Source organism: Hemitrygon akajei, chromosome 25 (assembly GCF_048418815.1).
Source record: "Hemitrygon akajei chromosome 25, sHemAka1.3, whole genome shotgun sequence".
Taxonomy (NCBI): domain Eukaryota; kingdom Metazoa; phylum Chordata; class Chondrichthyes; order Myliobatiformes; family Dasyatidae; genus Hemitrygon; species Hemitrygon akajei.
This window is the reverse complement of record NC_133148.1, coordinates 42,231,072-42,257,129: the sequence shown is the minus strand read 5'-3', so window position 1 is coordinate 42,257,129 and position 26,058 is coordinate 42,231,072. Positions and strand designations below refer to the sequence as shown.

Here is a 26,058-nt window from a genome sequence, read left to right as displayed (position 1 = left end):
CACTTGGCCACGTGCCACACCCTGCTGAAGGGTCTCGGCCCAAAACAATGACTGTACTCTTGTTGCCTGGCCTGCTGAGTTCCTCCAGCATTTTGTGTGTGCTATCTGCAGAATCTCTTGTGTTTATTCATGTCCATAGATGCTGCCCAGCCTGCTGAGTTCCTTCAGCATTTTGTGGGTGTTGCTCTGGATTTCCAGCTTCTGCAGAATCTCTTGTGTTTATCAGCTGCATTTGTTCTTAGTTAAACCTGTGCCTCCTATTTATTGCCCCTTCAGGTATAGGAAGCCACTTCTATTTATAAATTCCACCTAAAGCTCTATTTGATATTTTAATAAATTAACTTTTAAATCGCTGTGCTGAGTAAAAGAAAAATCAATCTAGGCTAGTTTCTCCAGTCTATCCACATCACTGTAAATCCTTCACTCCAGGAATGGAAGGTGTTAACTTCACAGCCTGGCCTAGAAAACAGATTCTCAAAGGATCGGTGTAATTGGTATCTTGCAGAATCTATTTTATTGAGACTGATGAAACAGAATTGGCCCAAATTCTAATGCACTAAATGGATATGTGTGCTTTTTGGTACTAACGCTAAGAAGAATGTATCTTGCACCAATTTTATTAAATTAGAGGCTTAATAACAATTACATAAAACAATTTTCTTTTGCAATCCTCCTCCATGTTTATGACCACACTTTGAATTGTTTTATAAATATGGGAAAAATCAAGATATGTGGTTGGGCAAAATTTAAGTTCAATCAGATTATCTTCAGATTGCAAATCTTTCCCTGGACATATTTTTGGACAAGTGACATGTGCAATATGACTGCAGTGCGTGTAAACAGTTTTCTGCTTTTCTGTGTGTGGAATGGCATAAATAGGAAATTCTCCTGAAATGATGCTCAATATATTTTATAAATATATACACACAAAGGCAGTAGGGTAGCGTAGCAGTTATCGCAACACTATTGCTGCTCGGGGCACTCGTGCTAGGAGTTCAGTTACAGCACTGTCTTTAGGAAGTTTGTATGTTCTCCTGCTGAACTATGAGTTTCCTCTGAGTGCTCTGGTTTCCTCCCTCAATCCAAAGATGTACTGGGTGGTGGTTAATTGGTCATTGTAAATTGTCCCATGATTAGGACAGGGTTAAATCGGTGGATTGCTAGCGGTGTGCCTCATTGCATCTGAAGGGCCTGTTCCATGCTGTTTCTGTAAATAAACTCTATCGAGCACTTCAGCGCATGATGCTGTGCTGAGCTTTTTACCTACTCTGAGATCAATCTAACTTTCCCCTTTTACATAGCTTTCCAATTTTCCTATCATCCAAGTGCCTATCTAAAAGTTTATCAAATGCCCCTATGTATCTGCCTCTATCATCACCCTGGGAGAGCATTCCACGCATTCACCGCTCCGTGTTAAAATTCTACCTCTAACAACCTCCTGTACTTTTATTCCCAATCGTGCCCTGGGAAAATGTCTCTAGCTCTATTCCTCTTATCATCTTGTACACCTCCATCAAGTGTCTTCTCATCCTCCTTTGCTCCAAAGAGGTAAGCCCTAACTTGCTCAACCTATCCTCATAAGACATCCTGGTAAAGCTCCTCTGCAATCTCCCTAAAGCTTCCAAATGAATTTGATTGCAAAATGATGAGGACATTGGTGAAAATCTTTTTATAGGATCAGGTAAGTGCAAGATTAGCTACGTAGAGTCATTGATTGGGAGAGAGTTGAGAAAAGAGTGGTCCGAGTTTACAACAGTGCAGCCTAGAAAACTGATTATGTTCTTCCTGTTACAAAGTTCTGGGGTCTTCTGGGCCCATCTTTTTTTCTAAGGTCTGGTAGAGAAAGCTCACTGTAGCTCGGTTAAAAGTGTGACACAGTCATTCACTTGTGGTACTATGTGTGCACTGACAGAACAACTCTGCAAGCTTTGGGGCGGAGGAGTCCCTGTTATCCCCTCAGCGGAAGGTGAAAGATATGATTTGGAAAGTTACTTCGGTGAAGATTTACGGTCACTGCGAACTGTCTGCTCCCAGATGGATGAGTAAATAACATAGTTTTAACTACAATAGGATCCAACAATAAGAACTGAGTTAAAAACTAACTCCATAGGTTGACTTTTATTTATTATTGCAGATGTTGGCAAGAACATGCACCAATAACATTGTCTCACCAAAGCTCCAATGCTACTGAAACTGTTTGACAAGGATGAGGCAAAAAAGGAGCCAAGCAGCTTTCAGTGTCATAATCTTCCAAACCATGGTCTTCTTCTCAAGCAGCACCAATTGCCAGCTGAATCATCATCGATGCTCCATATGCTAACAATCTAAGACGCATTTATTTATTTTACTTCCGGTCCTTCCAGCCATGCCACCCTAGCAACTGTGAACACAAGTTGTAATGAGACCTTTAAAGTGAGTCTGCAGATTGTGGAAGCATTTCAGAGTTGTGCTGGGTGAAGTCGTCCACACTGGTTCAGGGGCTCAATGGGCGTAGAATAATAATAGTTCCTGAACCTGGTGGAGCAGGACCTAAGACTCCTGTATCTCCTAACCAAAGGCAGTAGTGAGAAGAGAGCATAACTTGGATGGTGGAGGTCATTAATGATGGATGTGTTTGCTTTTTAACCCTAACCTAATCACAGGACAATTTACAATGATCAATGAATCTACCCAGTACGTCTTTGGACTGTGGGAGGTACACATTCCACAGGAAGGACTCATTGCAGAGAATGTCGGAATTCTGAACTCTGACACCTTGATCAATATATCGTTACTATTAAGCCTCCACTGACCATGCACGTTGCGTTTTAGTTGTCTACATGCGCAAGCCTCGGCAGTACGATACGGAGAACAAGCTGTTGACCTTGTAGCAAGCTTCCCCTCTCCACGCAGCTGATAAGCCCAAAGGAACTGCAGAGACTGATACAGTTCGGCATCAGTAGCATCACAGAAGTTTCTAGTTGGAGTTGAACTCAACGTAGGACTGCCTTAAGGACTCCAGTTCCAGATTTTTCAGTTGGGGCTCACTCTCGAAGCTTTCCACATGAATGGATATAGCCACAAGGCAGCGGAGGTTTGAGATCAGAGTCTTTCTTCCCCTAGATGAGCTGCCAACTACAGTTGACAAGTCCCAACAACCCGGTGACTGGTTTTAAGGTGCCAGTAAGCCACCTTTGCCCCTTTTTCAGTAGTAGAAACAATTCTGCCAGGCTTAATATCTAAGCCACACATGAAGGCCAGGAGCTGGACTGGGTTGTCAGAGGCTATTTGAGACAGATGCCATCGGGAGCATTTAATGGGTAATGAGAGCTTGTCCCCATTACCAACCCTGGCTTTAACGATGTTAAGGAACCATCAACCTCAACCTTGAAGAACCAGCATTACTATAATATGACAAATTTATCAGAATGTGCATTGTCATAGAAACATACAGCACTGAAACAGACCCTTTGGCCCATCTAGTCCATGCTGAACTATTTAAACTGCCTACTCCCATTGACCTCCCAAGACCATTGCACCATAACCCTCCATAGATCTCCCAGCCATGGACCTATCCAAACTTCTCTTAAACATTGAAATTGAGCTTGCACGCAGCACTCTCACAACCCTCTGAGTGAAGAAATTCCCCCTCATGTTCCCCTTAAACTTTTCATCTTTCACTTTTAACCCATGACCCATCCAGCCTCAGTGCAGAAAGCCTGCTTGCATATACCCTATTTATACCCCTCATAATTTTGTATACCTCTATCAAATCTCCTCTCAATCTCCTACATTGTTGTTAACATATGTTTAAATTTTGCAATGGTTTAAATATTGTATTTCTATACATAAAGCATTGTCAAATTCATTCAATTTAAAGTAGGATATTGGCATCAATTAACCAAAAGTTATTTTCCACTGTTGTTCTGCACAGTACATTTTATCTGTAACTTTAAACAGAAGAAAATAATTCATTGCCCTCTATACCTCATCTAAATGCGATCCTTTGTTTTTATTATGGGCTTCAATGTCTTCTCTTGCTTCATAATCCATTCCCCCCTCCCCTAATTAAATTAAATCTGTCTTTGCATCTGTTTGCAGTTGAACCACTTCTACACAGCGCTAACTGATTTTGGCACTCATGTTAACCTCCAGTGTTACAAATCCACGGTAAGATTTTCATTCATTTGCAAGTTCACATGAATTGCAGTTGCAGATTTCAAACTTTTCCGTACAGACTGTGGAGATCTCATGTCAGTTTTCCATGAGCGTTGACGCTTTGGTTTTCTAGTGCACGATCCAAGGGGGTTATAGGCAAGTGCACAAGAAAGCAGTTCCCCCAGCAATTTCCTCTGGCAAAATGACCAGAGGAGGACAAGGAAGGGTGGGGAAGGCAAACTTGGGAAGATTCAGATGCATTTATCTAGCACACGTACATAGAAAAACACAGTGAAAAGCAACATTTGCATTAGCAACCAACACAACCTAAGGTTGTGCTGGGGGCAGCCTGCAAGTGTCAGTACACATTCCAGCTCCAACATAACGTGTCCACAGTGTTCCACTAAACAACACAAACAGTATCAACAGTAATAAAACAAGCCCATTTCCTATCCCTCCCACCCTCTCACCCACACACCACTCAGGCCTCCAACCGCAGGGCAGGCTGCCTCCAGACCTCCAACTTTGGAGTTCAATCCCAGCAAGACGACGACAGGTTTGACCTTCGAGTTGAGATGATGAGGGTCAGAGCAGTCAGGAAGAGAACTGGAGAGGAGGGTTTGTCCAAAAGGAGATAATATTTAATACAGGGGGAGAATATAATGGCTACAAGAGAATTAACAGAACGTGAATGGTGAGGGGGCTAACCCCCATCACTCAGGACATACCCTCTTCTCATTGGAGGTACAAGAGCCTGAAGACACACACTCAACATTTCAGGAACAGCTTCTTCCCCTCTGCCATCAGATTTCTGAATGGACATTGGACCCTTGGACACGACCTCACTACTTTCCCTCTCTTTTCGTTCTATTTGTTTGAGTTTTCTCTTACATACAAACTTATTTTTATTTAGTGCAGTACAGAGGAGGTTCACCAGGTTGATTCCAGAGATGAAGGGGTTGACATTTGAGGAGAGATTGAGTGGCCTGGGACTATACTCGCTGGAATTCAGAGGAATGAGAGGGGATCTTATAGAAACATACAAAATTTTGTAAAGGATAAGATAGAAGTAGGAAGGTAGGTGAGACTAGAACTAGGGGACGTTGCCTCAAGATTCAGGGGAGAAGATTTAGGATGGAGATGAGGAGAAACTGTTTTTCCCAGAGAGTGGTGAATCTGTGGAATCCTCTGCCCAGGGAAGCAGTTGAGGCTTCTTAACTAAATATATTTAAGATACAGTTAGATAGATTTTTGCATAGTAGGGGAATTAAGGGTTATGGGGAAAAGGCAGGTAGATGGAGCTGCGTTTACGGACAGATCAGCCGTGATCTTATTGAATGGTGAAGCAGGCTCGATGGGCCGGATGGCCCACTCCTGCTCCTATTTCTTATGTTCTTATTATGTACTGCAGTGTACTGTATCACAAAACAACAAACTTAACAACATTTGCAACTGATATTAATCTTGATTTTGAGTACAATAAGACATGAATACCAACGGAACTATTATGTACTTCTGGCCTCCTGGAGCAGGTCCTTTCACTTGGATCAAACCTTGGCTTTGTAAAGCATTGAACCTGCATTTCCGTTTAGTATGCTTTTGGAGAGCCTATCAATTTTGATGCCCATATGCCCACAGTACAAGATGATTCTTCCCCTGCAACACACACACACACACACAAAGGAGGAACTCAGCAGGTCAGGCAACGTCTACGGAAATGAATAAACAGTCGATGTTTTGGTCTGAGACCCTTTTTCAGAACTGAAAAGGAAGGGGGAAGACACCAGAATAAAAAGGTGGTGGGGAGTGGTAGAGGGGAAGGAGGTTAGCTAGAAGGTGATGGGTGAAGCCAGACAGGTGGAAATGGTAAAGGGCTGGAGAAGAAGGAATCTGATAGGAGAGGAGAGTGAACCACAGGAGACAGGGAAGAAGGAGGGGACCCAGGGAGAGGTGAAAGGTTGATGAGAAAGGGGTAAATGTCAGACTGGGGAATAGAAGAAGAGGGGAGAGTGGTGAATTTTATTACTAGAAGGAGAAATTGATATTCATGCCATCAGGTTGGAGGCAACCCAGGCAGAATATAAGGTGTTTCTCCTCTACCTTGACGGTGGCCTCATCGTGGCACAAAAGGAGGCCACAGACTGACATGTTGGAATGGGAATGGGAATCAGAATTAAAATGCTGAGCCACAAGGAAGTTCTGCTTCCTCTGACGTTATTGTATTTCTCCTGGAAAAGCATCCAAACGACATTGTGCCCTTACTATAAATCAGTTAGAGGTCTTGAACCTTCCATGCAGAAAATCCTATAATTGAATTTGAATCCATTATTGATTAAGCAATAACCTGACCGTAGTGTCAACAATATTTTCCAGGTCCTCTGCATCTCTGCTTGTGGTCTTTTGAGATCTGCATTATCTTGTAACAGCCAAGAGCAGGAGCTATTAAAGAAACATAAAGACTGCAAGTAGACAGCATTAACTCTATGAAGCGTAACTGTAGTGTGGACCATCTGCATCGGCATACTGAGGCTAAGCCTTAGATGATGGATTAGATGTGGAGGCTGTGGGGTGGAAGGCAAGGATTAAGGGAACCCTCCTGTGATCTGGTTAAAAAGACTGGGCCTCAGTGCAGAAAATGGTGAGGTCTCTGACAAGGCTGTGGAGACCAGATCATTGGGTACATTGAAATTTGAAGTTGATAGGTTCTTGATTAGTAAGGCAGCGAAGGTTATGGGGAAAAGGCAGGAGAATGGGTTTGAGAGAAATAGTAAATCTGCCATGATTGAATGAAGGAGCTATTGCCCCTCTGATGCCCTGGTCCACCCTCCTATCTCATCCAACTCCCCTTCTTCAAGTATCAATCCATACCACTCATTCGGCCCATCCAACTCCATGCTGGCCACTGGGGACTCATCTGCTATTAATCCCATCTACGAGCACTTGGCCTCTATGCCTAGGGGATACAAGTGAGTAGTCCTTTGGGCTGGCCCACTGAGTAGTAACCGAAAGGCCACACTTAGAGAATTGTACATAGTTCTGACCACCTCACTGAAGGAAGGCTGTGGTAGCATGAGAGAGAGTGCAGAGAGATTCACCAGGCACATTGGTCTTCATAAATCAAAGTACTGAGTACAGGAAATGGAATGTTATGTTGAAGTTGTATAAGACATTGGTGAGGCCTGTGGAGTACTGTGTGCAGTTTTGGTCACCTACCTATAGGAGAGATGTAAATAAAACTGAAAGAGTACAGAGAAAATTTACAAGGATGTTGCCAGGTCTAGAGGACCTGAGTTATAAGGAAAGATCAAATAGATTTTATTTGTTGGAACGCAGAAGATTGAAGGAAGATTTGATGGAGGTATACAAAATGATGAGGAGTATAGATAGGGTAAGCGCAAGCAGGCTTTTTCATTGAGGTTGGGTGAAACTAGAACTAGAGAGAGAGCATGGGTAAGGCTGAAAGGGGAATGTGAAGCACAAGTGGTCCATGTGAGCTCGATTTCAACATTTAAGTGAAGTTTAGATAGGTACATGGATGAGGGCTATGGTTGAGGTGCAGGTCAATGGGACTAAGCAGCAGTTTAAATGGTTTGGGCACAAACTGGATGGTTTGAAGGGCCTGTTTCTGTGCTGTACTTTTCTATGACTATGTGACTCTAGAAGGTACAATTCTAAAGTGAGAAGGAGAAGCTTGAAGGAGATCTGAGGGACACAGGGTGGTGATTATATGGAATGAACTACCAGAGGAAGTAGTAGAAGCAGAAAGGCCTAATCTGAACAAATGGAATTTGTGTAGATAGGCGTTATGATCAGTGTGGACGAGTTGGGCCTATTTCTGAGTTATACAACACTAGGACTCCATCATCTGCAAGTATCAGCCTTGACAATGGTATTCATGTACATTTAATGAATCCAAGGAGCTACAAGGACTCAATTTTTCTTTGGAAAAATAATTAATTTAAGTGTCAAATTTTAGCTAGCCTACCTTATTTCGTTTGTTGACAGACCTACCCTGCACATAAAGATAAGAGATTCTGCAGATGTGAAAATCCAGAGTAGCACACACAAAATGTTGGAGGAACTCAGCAGGCCAGGCAGCATCTATGAAAATGAATAAACAGTTGATGTTTCAGGCTGAGCCCCTTCAACAGAGCTGAAAATGAAGGGGGAAGGAAGATGCTAGAATAAAAAAAAGTAGGGGAGGGGAAGGAGGACTAACTAGAAGGTGATAGGTGATGGGTGAAGCCAGGTGGGTGAGAAAGTCAAAGGGCTGGAGAAGAAGGAATCTGATAGAAAAGGAGACTGGACAATAGGAAAAAAGAAAGAAGGAGGCTCACTGGGGGGGTGGGGGGTGATAGGCAGGGGAGGAGAAGATATAAGAGGCTAGAGTGGGGAATATAAGATGAAGGAAGGGAGGGGCAAAGTTACCGGAAGGAGAAATCAATATTCATGCAATCCAGTTGAAGTCTGCCTAGATGGAATAAGAGGTGTTGCTCCTCCACCCAGAGAGTGACATATGGCAGAAAAGGAGGCCCTGGACCGACATGTCAGAATGGGAATGGGGATAGGAATTAAAATGGTTAGCTACCATGGCAGATGGAGCAACCTTCCTCAGAAGGTTGGCGTCATTCAATGTCTGTAGTGAAATGCTGAAGATGTTCTATAGGTCAGTTGTGGAGAGCGCCCTCTTCTTTGTGGTGGCGTGTTGGGGAGGAAGCATTAAGAAGAGGGACGCCTCATGTCTTAATAAGCTGGTAAGGAAGGCGGGCTCTGTCGTGGGCAAAGTACTGGAGAGTTTAACATCGGTAGCTGAGCGAAGGGCGCTGAGTAGGCTACGGTCAATTATGGATAACTCTGAACATCCTCTACATAGCACCATCCAGAGACAGAGAAGCAACTTCAGTGACAGGTTACTATCGATGCAATGCTCCTCAGACAGGATGAAGAGGTCAATACTCCCCAATGCCATTAGGCTTTACAATTCTACCGCCAGGAATTAAGAACTTTTTAAAAGCTATTATTAATGCTTTTTGAGATAGTGATTTAGATGCATATCATATTTTTTACTGAGTTAAGTATTGTATGTAATTAGTTTTGCTACAACAAGTGTATGGGACATTGGGAAAAAAAGTTGAATTTCCCCATGGGGATGAATAAAGTATCTATCTATCTATCTATCTATCTATCTATCTATTATCTAAGGTGCTAGTCAAAGCGATCCCCCAATTTACATTGGGTCTTACCAATGTAGAGGAAGCTGCACCGTGAGTACCTGATACAACAGGTGACCCCAGCAGACCAGTACATTCTGGACTCATTTTAAATGGTCAATCACGTATAACCTTGAAGTCTGAGGTATGGGATAACAATTTACGACAACGTTAACACTGCAGCTTTCTCTAATGCTCTTTCCTCTCTATGTTTGTTTAGGGACGGCAGATACTCATGCAAATCAAAATTCCCCTAAGTAAGGACTTTTCCATCGGCTGCCAGCCTATTGAAGACAATTTTAATAAATCATATTATCATCCCTGCACAAACAAGTCTGAAATATATTACTATCCCCTCACGAATCATCCACATGATCCTTGTCACTAAAGGAATCCTCTCTTTACATCCTGGCTATTTTCAGGAAAGGTACTTTTGATTGAAATGTATTAGATGCCTTATCTTTTGATGTTCACTTGTAGGCTAAACGTTTGTTGGTTTTGCTTCTGGGTGAAGGGTAGGGCAACGGTATCATTACTTTGATGGACGACTGTGCCTGGCTCTTTATCATTTGCCTTGTATTCAAAAATAAAATTAAGTTTAACCTCTTGGATATTTTGGTCTTAACAGTATTCTATTTCAATTGTAAAAGGTTTATATTAAATATCCAATCTCCAATAGTGTTCACACTTTTGTGTGGAGCATGGTCTTTGCACAATCTCCATCATTTGGGAGAGAGGGAAAGAATTAAACCTTTGTTTGCCTGTTAACAGCAACACACACACACACACACACACACACACACACACACACACACACACACACACACACACACACACACACCCCCCCCCCCCCCCCCCCCCCCCCCCCCCACCGTAGGGAGTCAGAAGGTCAGGCAGCTTCTATAGAAGAGTACACAGTGGACGTTTCAGGCCGAGACCCTTCATCAAGACTGGGTCTTGACCCAAGATGTTCCCTGTTTACTCTTTTCCACTGATGCTGCCTGACTGCTGAGTTCCTCCAGCATTTTGTGTGTGTTGTTCTGGATTTCCAGCATCTACAGACTTTCTCATGTTTATGGTTTATCTATTGAAATAAATTGGCACATCTGTCAATTCTCTTGCCAACAGCTCAAGTGTTGTCTGCCCCACAACTGAATTAAGAGATTTCATTGAGCTGAAATTATTCAATATTCTTTAAAAAAAAAGGCCTTTTTTCCATTCTTTCTCATATTGTTGTATTTGTTTCTTAACTTCCACATTCTCTGTATTTATGGGATTAGAATTGTGGATGACTGATATTTTCTCTCAACATGTATTTCCCATAATTCCTTACAACGTAGAAGGAAGCCAATCAGCTCACTGAGTCAATGGTGGTTGTCACAGCAATCCCATCAGCCCTCATTCACCCACTTACTTCCTGCTCACTATTCTTCCCCATATGCTTATCAACAACCCTAATTTTCCCATCAGCTATCCACATGAGGGATATTTTACAACAGCCAATTCATCTAGCAACTGGAGTATCTTTGGGATGTGGGAAGAAACCAGATCATGCACGGGGGTGGAGACAGCAGTCACAGGGAGGATGTGCAAACTCCATACATACAGCACTGGAGGTGAGAATTGATCCAGGATCCATGGAGATGTGAGGTTTCTGCACTACCTACAGAGTTGCTGTGCCATCTATTGCTTTTACAATGACTTTATAGAAACTAGCAATGCATGTAATTAAAGCATTTTATTGAGGCTAAATATCATAGCTTTATCTCCTACCTGTTGTTGGAAAACCTGTTGAAGATCAGATCTTCAATCTAATACTTGGCTATGATGTTTTCAGACTCCCTTGTAATTCTTTCTCAAAAGATTGATGTAACAATTCCTTCACTAAATATGCTTTGCATTTTACAAATGTTTAATGCCAATAACCAATAAATCTTTTATGAAAGTGAATCACGTTTATTTTTGAATTTATTTTGGATTTGAGTCTATGGGTTCGACCAAAGTGCAGATTGCACTAAGTGCACTATCAGTGTAGTGTGAACACCAATGAGCTGCAGTGAGACAGGGGCGTCGTATTATATTTAAACAAGTCTGTAAGTTAAATTACCGGATTAAAATGTTCAAATGAATAAATTGAATTCTGATAGCTGTGACAGAACAGAGGAAGTGTAGTAGGTGGAACTGTAGTGTGTGGGCGCCGAAAACATAAACAGATTTATAGCAAAACTCCTCCAGTAAGTGTCTACGGCTCAGGAAGTCTACACAGAGTAAACTGTCCTGTAATTGTCTTAATACTAAATAGGCAGGGATGTGAAAAAGTGCAAGGAGTGTGGTTCTAGATTAAAAGAAATTAAGAAAGGTAGAGTGAAAGGACATTCCCAAATCTCCACATGGGAATTCCGTGATTGACTGTAGTGAACACCAAGAGGAAGTTACTGACACGATGAAAACTGCCAGAGATGGAGGACCTCCACTGCTGCCCAAAATGACAGCAGCATTACAGGTAAAGGAGAGAGAGTGAAAGGTCAATGTGAATAATGAAGGACAGCAAAATCAATAAGAGTACCCAGAATGTATAAAGAAGGAAAAGAGCATACAGTTGAAGAGTGTGCATAAAAATGTAGGAGCAGTAGTAGGCAATCTGGCCCGTCGAGCCTTCTCTGCCATTCAATAGCATCATGACTGACCTGGCTATGGACTCTGTTCCACCTGCCTGCCTTTTCTTCATAATTCCCCTGCTGTGCAAAAACCTTTCCAACTGTGCCTTCAATACATTTAAGAAGGTAGCTTCTATTGCTTCCACGGGCAGAGATTTCCACAGATTCTACACCGCCAAACGACGTAGGGGCAGGGGTAAATTGATTAAAAAGTTAAACTCAAAGGCTCTTCATGTGAATACACGTGGCATCCAAATACAAAGTAAACCAATTCAAGCCACAAATGGAAATAGATGGATCTGATCTATGCGTCGTCATGGAGATGAGGCTGCATTCAAAGTGATCATGGTTGGGATTTAAGTATTCAAAGTTATTTAACTTTTAGAAGAGTGAGGCAAAATGAAAGAGTAATACTAGTAGTAGTAGAAGTAGAATTAGGTTCCTTAAGGTTCTTATAGCTGGGGATAGTAATCGGGTTAAGCTCCCACTACCAATGAACTCTCCCAATGGAGTGTGTCTCTAATGGCCTCTGATAACCAGTCCAGCTCCTGGCATTCACGTGGGGCTTAGCTACTAAGCCTGGCAGAACCGTTTCTACTGACAGAAGGCACAAAGGTGGGTTACTGGCATGGAGGTGGGGAGCCTGCGACATGGACAACAGCTTGCTTTCCATATTGTACTGCCAGGCTGTGTATCTCATAGACAGCTAGGACACAACACCTATGGTTGACCCCAACTAATGAAGGGCCACAGTAGTAGTAGCCCTAATAATAAAGGATCCAATGAAGCCCATAGATAAAAAAGCACTTTAGTTTATAAGTTTCAAAAGTAGAGTTACTTTAGATAAAATTGAAATAACAATCTCAGAACACATTGGTGGGACTCCACAGCAGGCTCCCAAAGAATCCAGTGTAGAGTATATATATCAAGAAAGGAAAGTTACTATAACAAGTGTAGTACAATAGTCACAGTCGACTTTATGTAGGGACTGATGGTAGCTGTCTGTTGTATCCAACTATGACAGGAAAACTGTGCAGGAGAGCTTTTAAAGTGGAAATACGTTGCACTGGGGCAGTTCCACTCTCTTGAGCTCAGTTCAAGTCCAGTGGTACGAACAAGCATCACAAAATGGGGTCTTCCTTGGTTGCAGTGGATGGCCATAACATCTTCCGAGCCTTGTCATGCCCTTTGCTCTCCACAGAGCATTGCAGGACCACCTTCCTGGCTGTTAGATCTCACTCTAACTGTCATCTGCCCAGTCCGCTGGAACTGACTTCAAATGCTGGGACAGGCAAGTTCCTAACTCATCCGAGGTATTGAGGCTTTCAGCTACCCTCATCTGGTTTAGCCCACCTGTACTGGGGTGTGGTCACTGTCACATGCAGACAGCTACTTGGTGCTACTGGTGAGAGCTGACCGGTGAGTCATCTACCTCCCAGAATGGACTCGGGAGGATTTTCACCAGAGGTGCTACCCCTCCCTGGACACCCCACACACCCCTGTAGAGACTGAACGAACCAGATTAGCACAAACTGTGTGGATGTTCATAGAGTGAATACAAAATAGTTACCTAGAAGAAAATGTTGAGTGATTACTTTGAGTAGTAGATCAATAGTGGAAACGAGAACGGATGTAAATAATTTTAAAAGTTAAGGGCCTTTTGAAAGGGTAGTCATAATACATTAGAATATTTTATATAAAGGTAGAAATACATTCAGTTCAATCTGAAACCATGTTTGGTGATCTAAATAAAACTAAGAAGGTATGTGGCAAGAGTTGTCTATAGCAGATTAGGAAACCTCTGTACATAGCAGACAAGAAATTGCCAATTTTTTATTAACTGATATATAGTTTACCACAGAAAAAACACTCAGTGGGCACTTTATTAGGTACACTGGTACACCTGCTCGGTAATGCAGATATCAGCCAATCACATGGGAGCAGCTCAATGCATAAAAGCATGCACACATGGTCAAGAGGTTCAGGAGCTGTTGAGGCCAATCATCAGAATGCGGTAGACATGTGATCTAAGGTTTCCGGTGATGTCATTGTCGAGAATGGCAGCTTAAGTCACTAGCTCCTCCGGAAAAACATGTATTAAGCCCCATTAACCCGTCAAATATAATATTTTTCAAAAGATATTTGAACTGAAAAGAGGGGCAAGAATGGGGAAAAAGAACGGAAATAAAAAAAGCAACACTGCGGAGCCTGCGTCTGAGAGGAGTGCAGCGAGCAGCTCTCCGACACGACCACTGGGCCTCGTTCAGACAAAGCGGGGAATATGATCGAAATTCTGAAAGAAATAATGGAGGTCCAGAAAGATATAAAGCAGCAGTTCCATGATATTAAGGCAGAGCTCGCCAGCGTTAATCAAAAAATAGCGGTGGCAGAGACTCACATTGAGAAGGTGGAAGATCGCGTTCAAAACGTGGAACGGATACTGAGTTGCACAATAAAAATAATACATCACCAAGAAGGTAAACTGCTTGATCTGGAGGGAAGATCACGGCGGAAAAATATCAGAATCTACAACGTTCCCGAAGGAGCGGAGGGCTCGTCCATGACGGAGTTTGTCGGAAAGTTACTGCGGGACGCGTTGGAGCTTCCCCCGGCTATGGAGCTGGAAATCGAGAGAACGCGCCGCGCGTTAGTCCCGAAACCTACCCAGAAAAGAAAGCCACGCTCAATAATAATTAAATTCCTTCGGTACAGCACCAAAGCGGAGATTTTACGAAAGGCCTGGGGTAAGAAGAGAGTGTTTTTCAATGATAAATTAATATATTTTGTCCAAGATTACCCCTCCCCCCCCACGGTCCTCCAGAAACACAAAGAATACTTTGAAGTAAAGCGAGTACTAAAGCAAAATAAGATTAGATTTCAAACTCCGTACCCTGCTAAACTTCAAGTGTTTTATGACAACGGGACACGGTTGTACCAGACAGTGGAAGAGGCGACTACAGACATGAAGGCCAGAGGGTTGCCCGTCAGCGTGACCAAAACGAGGGAAAGCCTGACTGAGGAACTGTCCCGCTCTGCTTGGGAAATAGTGCAGAATCGAGAAGTCAGGAGACAGGAGGAGCCCAAGAGAAATATATCAGGAAGAGACCGGGAGTTTCCCAAAGACAGTCCTCACCCCCTTCAGAAGAGCCATAAGGTTTAGCTAATTTTGAAAATGTTGAGAAGCTAAACAGAAGCATAAGTACACGGTGATATACCTATCTTAAGAAACACTGATTATAATGTGGATTTTATATTACTTAGTTGTTATTCTTTATTCGCTCACTTACTTCTTTTTCCCCACCAAAATGAGAATATATATATGTGTGCATACATGGGTATGTATGTAATGTGTGTGTGTATATAGATATATATATATATATATATATATGTGGGGGGGTGTGTATATATATATATGTATATATAGGAGTACACAGTGAAACCTTTTCTGTGTAATAGATTTGTTCACTGACTTTTATGAATACTGCAATGGGGGCCCTCAACTCACAAGTAGGAGTGGTTATCCCCCACAGCTAGACATTTCCTCTAGCTCAATGGAGGATCATTTACTAGAGACCTCAGCCTTGGAATCACACGTTCGTTGCCATTTTTGTTATTATTTGTGTTTCTTGGTTCTTATTTGTTCAGGGAGTAGATCGATCAAGTTTTATGCTAATTTCAATGATACATTGACAGATAAATACAGATGGCTAAGGACAAGGTAAAATTCATTTCTTTTAATGTCAGTGGGCTATTAAATCCAATCAAATGTAAGAGAATTTTATCCAAAATGAAAAAAGAACAAGCCCATGTAGTATATTTACAGGAAACTCATTTAAGTGATAATGGGCATAAAAAACTAAAGAGAATGGACTTCACTAATCTGTTTTTCTCCTCATATAAATCAGGACATAGAAGAGGAGTTGCTATTCTTATCTCAAGTAAGGTAAATTTTGAAAAAGTATTCGAAATGGGAGATAAAGAGGGCAGATATATTCTGGTAAGGGGGAATATAGACGGCAATACAGTTACTCTATTGAATACATACGCACCCCTGGGAAGTGATATTGGTTTCTTTCAGAAAATTACTGGTATTATGGTAACAGAAACAGAAGGTCTCCTGATATGTGGGGGAGACTTAAATTTACAATTACAACCAAACTTAGACTCTTCCAATAGAAAAACCTATGAAACAAAATCTTTACACAAGAAAGTTAATACACTTTTTGAGGATGTTGGTTTAATTGATATATGGAGGGACCTTTTCCCTGACAGAAAGGATTACACTCATTATTCTGCTCCCCATTCTGTATATACAAGAATAGACTATTTCATAACATTTGGAAAAGACAAAGACAAAATAAACACCTGTGGAATTGGGACAATAGATGTAAGTGACCATGCACCTATATATTTATCTGTTGATTTTGACCTACAACCAAAGAATACTATTTAGAAACTAAATTCAAGTCTACTCAATGATCCATAATTTAAGGAATAAATTAAAAAAGAAATTGGTCTCTACTTAGAATTTAATGATAATAGAGAGGTTTCACCTCCCATTTTATGGGATACTCTGAAGGCGGTCTTAAGAAGGAAAAGTATAGCGATATCTTCATATAAAAAAAATAAGGAATAAAACATTAGAGGAATTACAAAATAGGCTGAAGGAACTAGAGAAAAAACACAAATTGAATTTGGCACAGGATATGTTAGGTGAAATTAAAAGAATTAGAGATGAAATAAATAATTTGGCTACGCAAGAAATCAGGAAAAACTTAATGCTTCTGAAACAGAGAGATTATGAAAGTGGATCGAAATCTATGAAAATACTGGTGTGGAAACTGAAAATTTGGTGAATGAAGATATCAGGGGAATTACTATTAAAGGGACAGAGCTTGTTATGCGGATGACATCTTGATCTATCTAGGGCAACCAACATACTCTTTGCCTAAATTGATGCAATCCTTTGAACAATATGGTCAATTATCAGGATACAAGATCAACATAGATAAAACCCAATTACTTTCATATTACTATAGCCCACCAAGAGAAATTGAAATTCGATACCCCTGGGCATGGCACACAGAGTCTTTCAAATATTTGGGCATCATTATGCCAAAAGATTTGGCAAAATTATCAGAATGTAATTATCAGCCTTTATATAAAAAAATTAAGGAAGATGGAACTTGATTCCTTTTCTCAGTCTCAGTTCAAGGATTGAGCCTATTAAAATGAATGTACTGCCCAGACTATTATATCTCTTTCAAACCCTACCAATAGAGATTAATCAAAATCAATTCAATGAATGGAACAAGATGCTATCAAGGTATATTTGGCAGGGTAAAAGGCCTAGAGTTTGTCTCAAAACTTTGCAACTAGCAAAGGAAAAGGGGGGATGGGTCCTACCTTCTCTTAGAGATTATTATTTTGCAGCACAGTTGAGAGCTGCGATGTGTTGGTGTAACCCATCATATGACGCTCAATGGAAAAACTTTGAGGAGCGGGTACTTCCCATCCCCACACAAGCAATTTTGGCAGATAACAACCTGCGAAGGTACATAAATACTATTGATAACCCATGGGTGAAATTGAGTCTTAAAATATGGAAAACTACTATAAAAGAATATAATCTAGAGGGAGATATTGCAATTCTTAAATGGTGTGCATATGACTTGGATTTTACACCAAATAAATTGGATGCTAGACTTAAGGACTGGACAGCTAAACAGTTCTTTGCAACATAATGAAAGAAGGAACACTATTCAGTTTTCAAATGCTTAAAGAGAAACACTTATTAGAAAAACAAGATTTTTATCGGTATTTACAGATGCGACGATATGTTAATAAGATGCTTAAAAATGTAACCAAGGCAAATACATGCTTGTTAGAGCTCTTTAGAAAAGCATATAATTCAGATAATGGTAGTAGAATCATTTCAAGCATGTATAAGGGGTTGTCAAATCTTAAAACACATTCGACTTCATACATTAAAACAAAATGGGAGAAGGAAGGAGGGATAATTATATCTGAGGAAGAATGGACAACAATATGGAGGTATCAATGGAAGTGTACCAGTTCACAGAAATGGAGGGAGTTTGGATGGAAAAACTTGATAAGATTTTTTATTACACTCTCTCAGAAATCCCATTATGATAGTAACCTCTCTGTTTGTTGGAGAAATTGTGGAAATCAAAGTGCAAATCATTATCATATTTTTTTGGACTGCCCTGTTATCAAAAACTATTGGAGGGGGATACACAATGCCCTACAAGACATCTTTCAATGTGAAATACCATTAGAGAGTAAGACCATATATTTTGGATATATACCTCAAGAATGGTTGAAAAGAGATAAATATTTAATGAATATACTGTTGGTGGCTGGTAAAAAGACTCTTACTAGGAAATGGTTATCACAGGAGAGCCCAACTTTAAATACCTGGATGGAAATTACAATGGACATTTACAAAATGGAAAAGATAACAGCATCTGTTAATCATAAGCTGGAACAATTTGTTTCATACAATGGTTTAACTACATAATGCCTCATAGGCCTGATTTTATTCTCACAAATCAATGAATCTGTTGTAAAAAAAAATCACTCCCTACTTGTACATAGTTCTTTCCTTTTGCTTGTTTTTTTCTTTCCACTCTTTTCTATAAGTGTATACCTCAGATAAACACTTTGTGGAGATTTGTGATATATATGATTATATGATATATATGTACAATGTCTGAGATACATCTTATGGAAATGTTTGTTTGATGATGAACTTCAATAAAAAAAATAAATTACAAAAAAGAAATGTGATCTAAGTAACTTTTACTGTGGATTGATTGTTGGTGCCAGATGGGGTGGTTTGAGTATCTCAGAAACTGCTGATCTCCTGGGACTTTCAGCACAACAGTCTCTAGAGTTTACAGAGAATGGCGTGAAAAACAGAAAAAAAAACACCCAGTGAGGGCAGTTCCATAGGCAAAAACATCTTGTTAATTGAGAGAGGTCAGAAGAAAATAGCCAGACTCGTTCAAGCTGACAGGGAGGTCACAGTAATTCAAATAAACACGTTACAACAGTGGTGTGCAGAAGAGCATCTCTGAATGCACAACACATTGAACCTTGAATGAACTGCAACAGCAGTAGATCACAAACATACCCTCAGTGGCCATTTCGTATGTTCATTTGCTATGTGCGGTGACATGTAATGTGGGCAATCATGGTCCTTGGCATATTTCTCTACAGAATTAGATTTCCATTGCCGCCTTCTTTTTTACTATACGCCGGCCATTATCAATATTCTTCAGTGATTGTCTGCCTGACATCACAGGTCATATAACCAGGACTTGTGATCTGCACCGGCTGCTCATATGACCAGCCACCACCTGCTCCCATGACTTCACTTGACCCTGATCAGGGGGCTAAGCAGGTGCTACACCTTGCCCAAGGGTGACCTGCAGGCTAGTGGAGGGAAGGAGTGCCTTACACCTCTTTTGGTAGAGATGTATCTTCACCCTGCCACCCCTGGTTTCAAACAGGTGGTGGCATCCATTAGTCTTGGATACCTAATAAAGTGGCCACTCGGTGTCTATCACATTCAGAGACAAAAGCCAATAGAATAAGTGATCTAAATCTTAACAAGAGAATTTAAACATGGTATTCAATGATCAAAATGCTTATAATGTTGCCAAAGAGAACAGTAAGTGTGAGGACTGGGAAGATTTCAAAAGACAGTGAAAAAAGAGCAGGACATATATTACAGAAATTGAAAACAGAAGACAGGAATGAACTGATGAGAGTGATAAAGACTGACTGTTAAAGCTTTCTTTTATATCAATAGAAAAGACTGGCAGATTTAGGTGACTCCTTATGGATCCAGACCGGTAGCAATAGAGATACTAAATTGCCATTTTGTGTGTTCATCTTCAAAAGAAAGACGTGAAGAAGTGACTTCCAGGAATACCTGAACAAGAAAATCAGGACTGACATGCAGAGGGCTATTTCAAGGGCAAAGAATCAATTCCAAGCAAGGTCAGATGCACAAAAACTCTGGAAGGGTTTGAAGGACATTACTTCCTGTGAAGTGAAACCCAACACCATGAATGGCAGCGATGTTTCACTCTCAGAAGGTCTCAACACTTTTTATGCTCACTTTGAAAGGGAGAATAAAACCATAGCTATGAGGATCCCTGTAGCACCCAGCAATCCTGTGATTCCTGTCTTGGAGGCCAACATCAGGTTAACTATCAAGAGGGAGAACTCTCGCAAGTCTGTAGGCCCTATTGGAGTACCTGGTAAGGCTCTGAAAACTTGTGCCAACCAACTGGCATATGTATTCAAAAACATTTTCAATCTCTCACTACTATGGCTGGAAGTTCCCACCTGGTTCAAAAGGGCAACAATTATACCAGTGCCCAAGAAGAGCAGTGTGAGCTGCCTCAATGACTGTCACCCGGTAGCACTCACATCTACAGTGATGAATGCTTTGAGAGGTTGGTCATGACTTGAATCAACTGCTGCCTCAAAAAGGACCTGGACCCACCGCAATTTGCCTAGCGCCACAATAGATCTATGGCAGACACAATGTCATTGGCTCTTCACATGGCCTTAGACCACAAATACCTATGTCAGGATGACGTTCATTGACTATAGCTCAGCATTTAACACCATCATTCCTACAGTCCTGATCAAAAAGCTGCAGAACCTGAGCCTCTGTACCTCACTCTGCAATTGAATCCTCAGCTTCCTAACCGGTATACCACAATCTGGGCAGATATCTGGTTAACATATCCTCCTCACAGACAATCAACACTGGCCTACCTGAGGGGAGTGTGCTTAGCCTACTGCTCTACTCTCTCTCTATACATGTGTGGCTAGACATAGCTCAAATACCATCTATAAATTTGCTGATGATACAACTATTGTTGGTAGATTCTCAGGTGGAGACGTGAGGTGTACAGGAGCGAGATATACCGGCTAGTGGAGTGGTGTTGCAGCAACAACCTTGCACTCAATGTCAGTAAGACCAAAGAGCTGATTGTGGACTTCAGGAAGGGTAAGACAAGGGATCACAAACCAATCCTCACAGAGGGATCAGAAGTGAAGCGAGTGAGCAATTTCAAATGCCTGTGAGTCAATATCTCTGAGGACCTAATCTGGACCCAATATATCGATGCAGCAATAAAGAAGGCAAGACAGCAGCTATACTTCATTAGGAGATTGAGGAGATTTGGTGTCAGATTGCATTCTGACAGGCCACATCAGGTCTGGGAGTGCAGTGGGTTTGCTGTACAGGATCATAAGAACCTACAGAAAATTGTAAAGTTAGTCAGCTCCATCAAGGGTACTAGCCTCTGTACTATTCAAGATATCTTCAAGGAGTGGTGCCTTAGAAAGGACCATCGTTATTAAGGACCTCCATCACTCAGGACATGCCCTCTTCTTACCGTTACCATCAGGAAGGAGGTACAGAAGCCCGAAGGCACACACTCGGCGATTCAGAAACAGCTTCTTCCCCTCTGCCACCCAGTTTCTAAGTGGACATTGAAACCTCACTTTTTTCTGTTTTTGCACTAATTTTAATTTAACAATTTAATATACTTACTATACTTGATTTATTTTTCTCTATATTTATCGCATGCACTGCATTGTACTGCTGCTGCTGAGTTAACAAATTTCACGACATGCTGGTGATATTAAAACCTGATTCTGATTCTGAAATAATGAAGAAAAGTTCTAAAGATGAAGAGAATGAAAAATTAGCATCAAAATAAAGAGAAAGTTCTGGAGAAATTAATGGAATGAAAATTCAATAAATCCCCAGGACTTGGTGGCTTTGAAGATACCAAATGTATTGATTTTTTAATCTTCCAAAGTTTCATAGATTATAAAATACTTCCAAGAATGGAAGGAACAGTTGCACTATTGAAGGAAGTGCAGAAAGCAAAAACTAGGAACTACAGATCAGTCCGTCTGGAATCAATACTAGAATATATTAATAAGGAGTGTTAACAAGCCACGTAACAACTAACTGGATGGTGAGATAAAGTCAACATGGATATACGAAACAGAAATCACGTTTGATAAGTGTTAGACCTTTTTGAGTTATAACTAACAAAATTCAAAGTTCAAGATTTATAATTTCTCTCAACCCCATCTCCTGCCTTCTCCCCGTAACCTTTGACTCCTTTACCAATCAATAAATGTGGAAATACACCATGTACATTTTGATGCCCTAATAAATCAAGAACTTATCAACCTCTGCTTTAAATATACCCAATGACTTGGCAAAGGATTCCCTCTGGCTAAAGAATTTTCTCCTCATCTCTGTTCTAAAGGGATGTCCTTCTATTCTGAGGCTGTGCCCTCTGGTCCTAGACTCACTCACTATAGGAAACATACTCTGCATGTCCACTCTATCTAGGCCATTTAAATATTCAAGACGTCTTAATGAGATTCCCATCATTCTTCTAAACTCCAGTCAGCACAGGCCCAGAGCCAACAAATGCTCTTCATATGACGTAATGCAATCCCGGAATCATTTTTATGAGCCTCCTTTGAACCCCCTCCAGTTTCAGCACATCCTTTCTAAGGGGCCCAAACCTGCTCACAATACGCCAAGTGAGGCCTCATCTGTGCTTTATAAAGTCTCAACATTACATCCTTGCTTTTATATTCTAGACCTCTTGAAATAAATGCTAACATTGTATTTTCCTTTCTCACCACAGACTCAACCTGCAAATTAACTTTAAAGGAATCCTGCTCAAGGACTACCAAGTCCCTTTTCACCTCAGTTTTTTATTTGTATTTTCTCTCCATTTAGAAGATAGTCAACCCTTTCATTTCTTCTACCAAAGTGCATGACCTTACACTTCCTGACACTGTATTCCATCTGCCATTTATCTGCCCGTTCTCCTAATCTGTCTAAGTCCTTCTGCAGCCTCTCTACTTCCTCAGAATGACCTGTCCCTCCACCTACCTTCATATCGTCCACAAAATTTGCAACAAAGCCATCAATTCCATCATCCAAATCATTAACGCATAACATAAAGGTCCTGTGGTAAAGATGATCTGTTATTTGCATTTGATTTCCAAGATGCACCACTTTACACTTGTCCGGATGAAACTCTATCTGCCATTTCTCCACCCTAACTCCCAACTGATCTACATCCTTCTCACAATCTGCAACTCCAACAATTTTTGTGTTGTTGGCAAATTTACTAATCAGACCACCAAATAAAGAGAATTACTGGGAAGAGCAGTTGCTTGTCTGTAAGTGGTCAACAAATGAACAGGGTGTCTCAGAAGAGGAAATCCTGCAATAAATATCAACAATCTCAAGTCCTGAAGCTAATTGTGCTTTCAAACTGCAACTTTCTGAACTAAAAGCTACCAAAGGTCAGTGCAAGCTTGTTCGGCTGGTCACCGTGCTAATTCTCTAAATAAATAAGCTACGTCAGTTGATCTCACCTGTTAAGAAGTTATAAAAGAATTTGAATGCCAACTTTTGCCAAGTCCATTATGATGGAGCCTGGTAGCAATGGTGAAGATGGTGGATGAGTAAATGGACATAACTAGAGTAGAGCAAGAGGCAAAATTAATTTGCTGAGAGTTTTATTGCTAATAAAAATCTATTGGATATTCCTCCTAATAATGCCACCACATTATGAATATGCTAGTTTAAATGGGCAGGACTTGTTAAAACTTTAATGCTTGTATCAGCTGATTTCCATTTCAGAAATGTACAGGTTGCCTTTCCAAAAGGAGAACAGTTTTATCGAAGTTAGACAACTGAATGTTCAACACGAAAAGTGCAGGATGAACCCAGTGGGCCAGGCAGCATCTATGGAGGGAAATGGAACAGCTGAGGCCTTTTGTCCAGACTGCAGATCATCTTCGGAGTCAAAATCTGAACCAAAATCAGGTTTAATATCACCGGCATGTCATGAAATTTGTTGTCTTTGTGGCAGCAGTACAATACAATGCATACTAATAGTGAGAGTGATGCAAATTACAGTATGTTTGTATATATTAAATAGTTAATTCAGTAAGTAGTGCAAAAAATAAAAATAGCAAGATAATGTTCATGGGTTCAATGTCCATGCAGAAACTGGATGGCAGAGGGGAAGAAGCCATTCCTGAATCTTTGAGTGTGTGCCTTCAGGATTCTGTACCTCGTTCCTGAAGGTAATAATGAGAAGAAGGCATGTCCTGGGTGATGGGGGTCATACATGATGGATACTGCATTTTTGAGGCACGCCTTTTGAAGAGGCTAATGCCCATGATGAAGCTGAGGGCGGATCTTGGTCTTTTCCCTCCACAGGAATTGTTTGGCCCCGTGAGTCTCGCATCTTGGTGCGTTGATGCAGACTCCAACAGCTGATGCCTCTTGTATCTCCAATGGGCTGCATATTCACTCTTTATTAACAGTAATTGTAGGAAAATCAGTGGAGGAATAATATTGATAATGCTGGTGGGCGGTTATATAAAATATCCTTATGAGATCACCATGTAATGTCTGGATAATCTAAACAAAAACTATTTAAATTTCCGATAATTCTGCAAACACTTGAAGAAATGGTTAAGGAATTTAACTTCGTGTCAGAAACTCCTCGCCACATGGACCAAGACTCTGCCGTCACGTGGTCAAGTCAATCAGAAGACTCGCCGCTGATTGGCTTGACTGCAGCGGAAGGCGGGGTTTGGATAACTTCCTGTTGGCGGGGTTTGCGAGGGTGTGGTTCAGGTGAGTTTGTAAACTTCGTTTGTAGCGGGCGTCGATTATAAAACAAAGTACGCAGTATTTATTCTGGTGTGTTCGGTTTCAAAATACACGAATGGAAAAATAGTGAATGTCAGGCCAACGTAGGTGCGTTTTGCTTACAGACAACCCAGTGCCATCCCTTTGCCAATTCATATTTAACTCGGATGTGAACAGGATTGTGAAAGTCAATTGCAATGTACTTTATTAAAACTATTTAGCGTCAAAAAGTACGTCTGTGTGTGTGTGTGCGTGTTTCTCTTAAACATTAATAATCATCCTCAGTTGCATTTTGAAATTGCACAGAAGTTCAGTTAATACTGTTGATGTAGCAACTCCCAAAAGGAACTTGTTTTCTGATATCTATTTGGTATGTTATACTTTTGGTATATGATCCCAATTAAGTCTGCATGTTCATAAAAAATATACCTAGAGATTTCATGTTTGCTATCTGATATAATGCTTTGATTAGTAATTTGTTATACAGTGTATAACAGTGTATAACGCATTTAGATTAATTTGAAATGTAGTTCATCAAATTGCATGTAATTTAATGAACACAAAGATACACTGGTATTACGTGTCATTTTTTTATATAAGTCAAGCTGGGATGAGAATTTTTGAGTTATGGACTCCTGCATTATATTAAATTCAAAAGCCCCACCTGCAGTACTGTGAAAAAGTCTTAGGCACATATATACATAACTAGGTTGTTCTAAGACTTTTGCACAGTACTGCAGAGATTTTATGTATTGCACTGCACTGCTGTCACAAAAAAAAAATTCATGACATATATGAGTGATGATAAACTTGATAAAATCTGCAGATGCTGTAAGTCAAAGTAATGCAGAAAATGCTGGAGGAACCCAGCAGCCCAGGCAGCATCTGTGGAAAAAGTACTGTGTTTTGGGCCAAGACCCTTTGACAGGACTGGGCTCATCTTTATTTCTCCAGTCCTGCGGATGGGTCTCGTCCTGAAATGTTGACTGTGCTTTTTTCCGTAGATGCTGCCTTACGGGCTGAGTTCCTCCAGCATTTTATGTGTATTGTTATGATGATAAACCTGATTCTGATATGGGTCTCTATTGTTGACTGAGAGTGGGAAGGGGGTAGGGAGAAGGGAATCATGGTTGGGAAAAGGGGAGGGGAGAGGGAAGCACCAGGGACATATTCTGTAATGATCAATAAACCAATTGTTTGGAATCAAATGACTTTGCCTAGTGTCTCAGGGTTGGGAGTGTCTGCATCTGTATCACCCCCCCCCCCCCCCGCCCCGACACACCTTCTCAGCCACCTG

General features: G+C 40.9%; 2 protein-coding genes across 2 annotated transcripts in view; both read left to right on the top strand.

Moving 5' to 3' along the window:
* The window catches only part of rnaset2l (ribonuclease T2, like), a 67,823-nt gene extending 57,647 nt beyond the window's left edge, over positions 1–10,176 (top strand). The window contains exons 9-10 of the mRNA XM_073028844.1: positions 4,081–4,149; positions 9,568–10,176. Coding sequence (XP_072884945.1) covers positions 4,081–4,149; positions 9,568–9,735 — 237 coding nt within the window. The 3' untranslated portion in view covers positions 9,736–10,176. The remainder of the gene's footprint in view (positions 1–4,080; positions 4,150–9,567) is intronic.
* Positions 10,177–24,706: 14,530 nt separating this feature from the next.
* adad2 (adenosine deaminase domain containing 2) overlaps positions 24,707–26,058 on the top strand; it is a 90,052-nt gene continuing 88,700 nt past the window's right edge. The window contains exon 1 of the mRNA XM_073029388.1: positions 24,707–24,746. The gene's annotated coding sequence lies outside the window, so the exon portion shown is untranslated. The remainder of the gene's footprint in view (positions 24,747–26,058) is intronic.